The sequence below is a fragment of the Mandrillus leucophaeus genome, unplaced genomic scaffold (genome assembly GCF_000951045.1).
Source record: "Mandrillus leucophaeus isolate KB7577 unplaced genomic scaffold, Mleu.le_1.0 Scaffold1295, whole genome shotgun sequence".
NCBI lineage: Eukaryota > Metazoa > Chordata > Mammalia > Primates > Cercopithecidae > Mandrillus > Mandrillus leucophaeus.
The window spans coordinates 675,724-683,838 of record NW_012101249.1 but is presented as its reverse complement, the minus strand read 5'-3'; the positions used below and the strand labels follow the sequence as shown (position 1 = coordinate 683,838).

Genomic DNA, 8,115 nt, shown 5'->3' with positions numbered 1-8,115 from the left:
AATAAGAACATTTGAAATTCTCTCTTCTAGTTATTTTGAAATAATATAATATTGTTAACTATACTGTGTAATAGAAAAACAGAATTTATTCCTCTCTCTTATACACATCTAGATGTGTATAAGAGACAGGTTATATATTGTATATCTCCAAGTAGTTTGATTAAAAATATCTGTATCTATATAATATATATAAATCTATATTATATGTTATAATTATAACATATATAACATATAACATAGCATATATTATATATGATATAAATTATATAATGTATATTATATAACTACATATACGATATAAAATATATTTTTTTGAAAAAATATATTTTGAGTCAAACTACTTGGTTTCAGATCCTAGCTATATGTTGGATTCAGATTCTAGCCATACTTTTAATCACTATGTTATACCACGTTTGTATAAAACTATCTCTACACAATCTTTGCCAGTCCTTTGAAGCATGGTTCTATTTTCTAAGTAGTTACACTTATTTTTGTATAAAGAGAATATGACTTTCTTAGGGTTATTGATAGATTTTTCTATAGGTCGTGGATGTTTCTCAGTGGATTTGTAATAGAGTGGTAGATAGCATATGGTTTGAAAGGAAATGTATTGGTACAGCATATTGTACAGGGATGAAATAATTTACCATAGAAAAATGATCTGTGATGTTTTGCTGCATCTAGATCAATTGTAAACCTAAAAATCTGGGCCAACTTCTTGAGAAATACAATGTTTATGTTGTAAACAGGACTGAATAATGCACATGTTTTTATCACATCCATGAACAAAGCCTCCAACATTAGTGATATTCATTAATAAGGATGGGATAATGTCTGCCTTCAACATGCCAATTTTCTATCGATTTGGGTAATTAGAAAATCGGAGAGTGACTTCTTTTTAAGTTTCTCAGATCAATCATACCAGAGTATCTTTTCTTAGTGGTGTCTTGGGTGGGCTCCACATCATAATGTCACGTTCAGTCATTTTTTTCTCTCTTTTTTGAGACAGAGTCTTGCTCTATCACCAAGGCTGCAGTGTAGTGGTGTGATCTCCACTCACTGCAACCTCTGCCTCCCGGGTTCAAGCGATTCAACGTCCGCCTCCCTGGTTCCAGCAGTTCTCCTGTCTTAGCCTCCTGAGAAGCTGGGATAACAGGCGCCCGCCACCACTCTCAGCTAATTTGTTGTATTTTTAGTAGATACGGGGTTTCACCATGTTTGCCAGGTTGGTCTAAAATTCCTGACCTCTAGTGATTCACCCGCCTCATCCTCCCAAAGTGCCAGGATTACAGGCGTGAGGCACTGTGACAGGCCACGTTCAGTCATTTTAACAATAAGTCACAGAACAATCATTTCCGGGCAATCTTTAGATAATGACAGAAAATGTGCAATAGGATAGCATGAGGATGACATCTAAGGCAAGAGTGGATAAGATTTAGAGAACCAAAGGGAAAGATGGGACACAATTGCAAAATGCCAAGAACTGTATCTCAAGATGGAGCATGGATCCAAAAGCTGGTAAATGTGAAACAGTATGAACACATAGGAACTGAACATAGGAGATGGTTGTAGGGAAAAATCCAGGTGAGTATTGCTGCATTTCACTAACATGTTACCTATCCTATGCCAGACATTTGAGATACATTTCTTTGTTTTTCAGAGTGTTTACTTTGATTTCTTTGCACCTGGAATTGGCATGGTCACCCAAGTGCTTCTAGAGAGTGACATGTTTCCTATTGCAGGCTCTCTTTTATAACACTGTGAGACAGTGATGTTCCTTGCTTTATGTTTTTGTTTTGTTTTGTTTTTCTTGTGTAGGTTGTTTTTCAAGGTCAAATGACTTCAATGTATGAACAGGATGAAGTCATTGCTATTGATGATATATCTTTCAGTTCAGGCTGCTTGCCTGCCAATGGTAAGAACTTTTTCTCTCATTTTGACCTTTATTGTGTATAAAGATTTCAGTGCAATTTAAACATTGTAATGACTTTAATCTCCTGTTTATTTTTGTCTGATGTTTTCATGTGGGCTATTTTTCCTTGTTCTAGTACATTGTATAACAGTGACTGGATCTATACTAGGAGTGAAGATTGGCTGTTTTTCACTGACTGATGCTGTAAAGAACTGAATGGGATAATTTAGTCTCAGACTTGAAATCTTGTAGCAATGTTTACAGTGGCTAAAGTTAAATCTTAACAAGGTAACTCTGTTCCTTCTAGGAGACTGGGAGAAAACTAGCCTCCATAGACTTGAAATTGTCTTCTTGGACAATTGGTTTGATTATTCTGCTGAAAGATACAAAATAGGGATATTAGTTATAATCTATTTTCTATTTTGACATATCAATAAACCACATATATCAGATATAAACTTTTATTTCTATTGTTCCTTTGATTATATTAACTGAATAATATTCTATTCTTCATTTATATTGTTCCAAAACAATTCAATATTAAAATTATAATTAAAATAGCATAAAATATCAAGCTTAATCTAATTATCAAAAAGAATCAGTTATATATATTTCAGGGTTTTTTTCTTTTTAGAATTTTGTTATATTGTGGCATGTTGTAACAGAATAAAGATAGCTATTTTATAGATAAGGCTTCTGAGTTCAATTTGGTACAGAGATATAGTTGTTGTAAATAATATTTCAAGACAAGAAGAGATGTCTTCATCTACTTAAGAAAGACCATTGGATCTTGATATTGTGCTTGGTTTTTAAAAAGTTTTATTTTATTTTCAATTGACACATAATTGTACATATTTATTGGATATTATGTGATGTGGTGTTAAATACATGTATACATTGTGTGATGATTAAATCAGGGTAATTATTTGTTATCTCAAAAATTTATTTTTTCTTTGTAATAAGAACATTTGAAATTCTCTCTTCTAGTTATTTTGAAATAATATAATATTGTTAACTATACTGTGTAATAGAAAAACAGAATTTATTCCTCTGATCTATCTGTAATTTCATACCCATTGACTAGTTTCTACACACACACCGTCCATGCTATCTTTCCCAGCCTCTGGTAACCACTATTCTACCCTGTATTTCTATAAGATAGATTTTTGAAAATTTTGCAAACGAGTAAGATAATATAGTATTTGTTTTCCTGTGTCTGGTTATTTCATTTAATGTCTTCCAGATTCATCCATATTGTCACAAATGGTAGGCTTTTATTCTTTTTATAGTTAAATAAAAAAGAATTATATTGCTTGTGTATTACCACATTTTCTTTATCCATTCATCCATTGATGGACATTTAGGTTGATTTCATATCTTGGCTATTGTGAATAGTTCTGCAATAAACATGGGAATGCAAAAATCTCTTTGGCAGAGATTGAAATCATATCTCTTTGATTTCATTTTCTTTGGATAAATACTGAGAAGTGGGATTGATGAATCATTTGGTAGTTCTATTTTCAACTTTTTGAGGAACCTCCATACTGTTCTATATGGTTGTACTAATTTACATTTCTACTGACAGTATATAAGTATTCCCATTTATCCACATCCGCACCAGCATTTGTTAACTTTGACTTTTTGATAATAGCCATTCTGAGAACTATGAGATGATATATCATTGTGATTTTAATTTGCATTTCCCTGATGATTAATGATGCTGAGAACTTTTTTCATATTCTATTCATTGGTCATTTTTCTGTCTTTTTCTGAGAAATATCTATTGAGGTTTTCTGTCCATTTTCAAATTTGATTATTTGTTTTCTTGAAAATGAGTTGTTTTGAGTTTCTTATGTATTCTGGGTATTGACCCCATATTAGTGCACAGTTTGCAAACATTGCTTCCGATCCTGTAGGTTGTCTCTTCACTCAGTTGTTTTCTTTGTTGTGCAGAAACTTTTTAGTTTGATGTAATCTCATTTTTTTAAATGATAGGTACTATTTATTTATTTATTTATTTATTTTATGAGTGAAATATTTTACATATTTATGGGATACATGTGAGTTTGTTACATGCATAGAATGTATTCAGCCTCCATTTACATTCCCTTTCCACCCCCTCACCCTTCACAGCTTCTAGTATCTGTCATTCTATTCTCTATTTCCGTGAGATCAATTCTTTTAGCTCTAACATATCAGTGAGAGGTTATTAGTTATTTATTAAATGTTTGCTAGAATTGATTAGTGAAGCCATCAGGGTCTGGGTTGTTCTTTGGTGGGGGACATTTTATTACTAATTCAATCTGTTCAGATTTTCTATTTCTTCAATTTTAGTAGGTTTTATGTGTCCAGAAATTTATGTATTTCTTCTAGGTTTTCCAGCATATGGTTGTTCATAATGGCTTTTTATGATCTTTTGTATTTCTGTGCAACTAGTCATAATATCTCCTTGTTCATCTCTCATTTTATTTGAATCTTCTATCTTTTTATCCTTAGTCCAGCTATTGTTTGTCAATTTTGTTTACCTTTTTTAAAAAACAACTTTTTGCTTTGTTGTCTTTGGTATTGTTTTGTTTAGTCTCTATTTCATTTAAGTCTGCTCTGATCTTTATTATTTATTTCCTTCTACTAATTTTGGGTTTGGTTTCTTCCTGTGTTTTCTAATTCCTTGAAGTATAACATTAGGTTGTTTGAGATCTTTCTAATATTTTGATGTAGGCATTTATTGCGATAAACTTCTCTCTTAGAATTGCTTTTGCTGTATCTCATAGTTTTGGTAGAGTGTCTATCTTTATTTGTCTCAAGGAATATTTAACTGTTCTTTTTAATTTTATCATTGGCTTATTTTGTTCTTCAAAGGTATGATTAATTTTCGTGTATTTGTATACCTTCCAAAGTTCATTTCGTTGTTGAATTCTAGTTTTATTCCATTGTGGCTGGAAAAGATAATTAATATGATTTTGATTTTTACAGAATTGTTGAGACTTGTTTTGTGGCCTAACATATGATATATCCTGGTGAAAATTCCATGTGCTGATGGGAAAATGTATATTTTGTAATTATTGAGTAGAGTGTTCTGCAAATATATTTTAGATTTATTTGATCTAGAGTTAAGTTTAAATATAATGTTTCTTTGTTCATTTTCTGTCTGAATGATCCGTCCATTACTGAAAGTAAGGGATTAAAATCCTTTACTATTATTGTATTGCAGTCTATCTATTTCTGTACATCTAATAATATTTGCTTTATATATTGGGAGGTCGAGTTTTGGGTGAATGTATATTTACAAGTGTTTTATCCTTTTTCTAAATAGATCCCTTTATCATTATATTATGACTATCATTATCGATTTTTTTTCAGTTTTCAAATTAAAGTCTATTTTATATGATATAGTTATAGCTACTGCTGGTCTCTTTTGATTTCTATTTGCATGCAATATTTTTCTTCCATTCCTTTACTTTCTCAGTCTATGGATATTCTTACAGGTGATGTGAGTCTCTTGTAGGCAGCATAGAATGTTGTCTTGTTTTTTAATCCACTTATCCACTCTACATATTTTGAGAATTTAATCCATTTACATTTAATATTATTATTGACAGATAAGGCCCTACTCTTTTCATTTTATTCATTATTTTCTGGTTATTTTGTAGAAATTTGTTTCTTTCTTCTCTTGTTTATCTTTGTGGCTTGGTGGTTTTGTGTAGTGATAAGCTTTGATTCTTTTCTATTTCTCATTTGTTTATCTGCTGTAATTTTTTCTCTCTGGTTACCATGGGGCTTACATTAAAAAAATCTTACAGAACACTATTTTAAACTGATAACAACTTAAGCTTGGTTGCATGCAAATATTCTAGAATTTTACTTTCCTCCCACAATTTGTAATTATGTTACCTTAATTTGCATCTTTTTATATTACATGTTCTCTAACAACATATTGTGGCTGTGGTTATCATTGATGATTTTGACTTTTACTCATCATCCTAGAGATTTGAAAGATTATATAACACCATTACAATAATTTAGTATTCTGAATTCGATTATAAATTTACCTCTACAAGTAAGTTTTATATTTTCACAGGATTTCATAGTAATAAGGAATATCCTTTTATTTCCAGTTAAAGCACTCCCTTAAGCATTTTTTGTAAGACCAGTATAGTGGTGATTAATTCCCTCAGCTTTTGCTTGTCTGTAAAATACTTTTTTCTCCTTAATTTCCGAAGAATAGCTTTACAGATAGTATGTTCTTGACTAACACTTTCTTTTTCTTTTAGAACTTTGAATATATCATTCCATTCTCTCCTGGCCTGCATGGTTTCTGCTGAGAAGTCTGTTCATAGTCTAATGAATTCCTGTAGATATGATTTGATACTCTTCTCTTGCTACTTTAAGAATTATCTATTTGTCTTTGACTTTTGGTAATATGATTATAATGTGTCTTAAAGAGGACATCTTTATGTTGAATCTAATGGAGACTTTGGGCTTTATGTATATGGATGTTCATGTTTCTCCCAAGGGTTGGGAGGTTTTTAACTATTATTTTAATAAGATTACTGTGCCTTTCTTCATCTTTTTTCCCTCTGGAAATTGTATACTGCAAAACTTTGTCTGCTTAATGATTTCCCATAGGTCACATAGGCGTTGCTTGCTGTTTTTCATTCTCTCTTCTTTCTTTTCTTCCTTCCTAAGCTTTTTCAAAAGACTTGTCTTCAAGTTCAAGGATTCAGAAAATTCTTGTTCTACTAGGCTGTTATTGACATCCTCAATTGTATTTTTTGTTTCATTAGTTGATATCCTCTGCTACAAGATTTCTGTCTTATAAATGATACCTCTTTGTTGAATTAATTATTGAACCCATGAATTGTTTTTCTAATTTTGTTGAATTGTCTGTATTCTCTTTTTTCTCACTGAGTTCCCTTAAGATTATTATTTTGAATTCCTTTTTGGGCAATTTATAAATTTCCATTTTGGTAGAGGTCAGGTACTGGAGAGTTATTGTGTTTCTTTGGTGGTATAATGTTTCTTTGCTTTTCTATATTTCTTATTTTCCTATGTTGATATCTGTGCAACTGGTGGAATAATTGCCCCTTCCAATTTTATAGAATGGCTTTCAGGGGGAAATATTTTCACCTGTGTTTTAGAATATTGGTTAGGTAGGGTACCTTGATTGCACATATGCTTTAGAGTATTGGTTAGGTAGGGTACACTGATTTTGGTTCCAGGTGGACACAGTAGGGTAGTCTCTGGGCAATTTCTTCAGCTGTAGTCAACATCAGTAATACCTGAAGGTGTCTCATTGGCTTAGGTTGTGGGAGTTTGTGCAGCTCCTTGGACAAGCCTCCCCACTGGAGGTGGGGATACTGGGCTGTTCTGAATGCCAAGTGTATGTGAGAGCTGCTCTGTTACTGGGTCAAGTGTTACCTCCCTGTCGTGGACAGAAATGCTGGGCTGTTTTGTGTACTGAGGGTTTGTCAGGGCTGCTCCACTTTGGATGTGGCTTCTTTGCTGATGTTGACTACAGCTTGGATGTGGCTTCTTTGCTGATGTTCATGGTGCCAGACTGTTTCACATACAAGGATACATTGGGACTGCTGTATCTCTGGTCAGTCATGACCTCCCTGGTTGGCAAGATTGCCTATAATTTGGGGGGCAAGGCATCTCATAAGCTTGGCCACTGGAGTTGCAGCAGTACCACTAGGTATAGGCTTCAAATAGCTGGGATGGTGTGCTGCATCCACTTGAACTGGAAGGTTGGAGTGCCTGCTGGCAGTTTATTCACATAAGTAGAGAGCTATAGCTTCTTGGATGGAGAATGGTGCACTACCATGTGTGAGCACAGTGTAGTGCCATCAGATCCTCATGGTTGGGGAGATGCAGTGGCTACTGGACCCCAGAGAAAGATGCACTCTAGTCATGGCTCCAGTCTCAAGATAGCACTTTATAGCAGCAGTGTAGATCATGGGAAGAGAAGGCACAATGTGGGCTCCTTCTTTGGTGTAGCATAACCATGTCAACTTCTGGCAGTGATCTTAGACTGAGCTTAGGGTCTGTGATGACCACAGAGTTCTATAGCATCAAAAACTATGGCAACTGATCTTTGATGGGGGATGCTGGGGGCCTCCTGCTTTTCCCTCCCTCCCTCCCTCCCTCCCTCCCTCCCTTCCCTCCTTCCTTCCTTCCTTCCTTCCTTCCTTCCTTCCTTCCTT

General features: G+C 33.6%; 1 protein-coding gene across 1 annotated transcript in view; it reads left to right on the top strand.

The window, feature by feature from the left end:
- MALRD1 (MAM and LDL receptor class A domain containing 1) overlaps window positions 1-8,115 on the top strand; it is a 694,737-nt gene that overhangs the window by 50,963 nt on the left and 635,659 nt on the right. Inside the window, exon 5 of the mRNA XM_011972480.1 lies at window positions 1,819-1,915. Coding sequence (XP_011827870.1) covers window positions 1,819-1,915 — 97 coding nt within the window. The remainder of the gene's footprint in view (window positions 1-1,818; window positions 1,916-8,115) is intronic.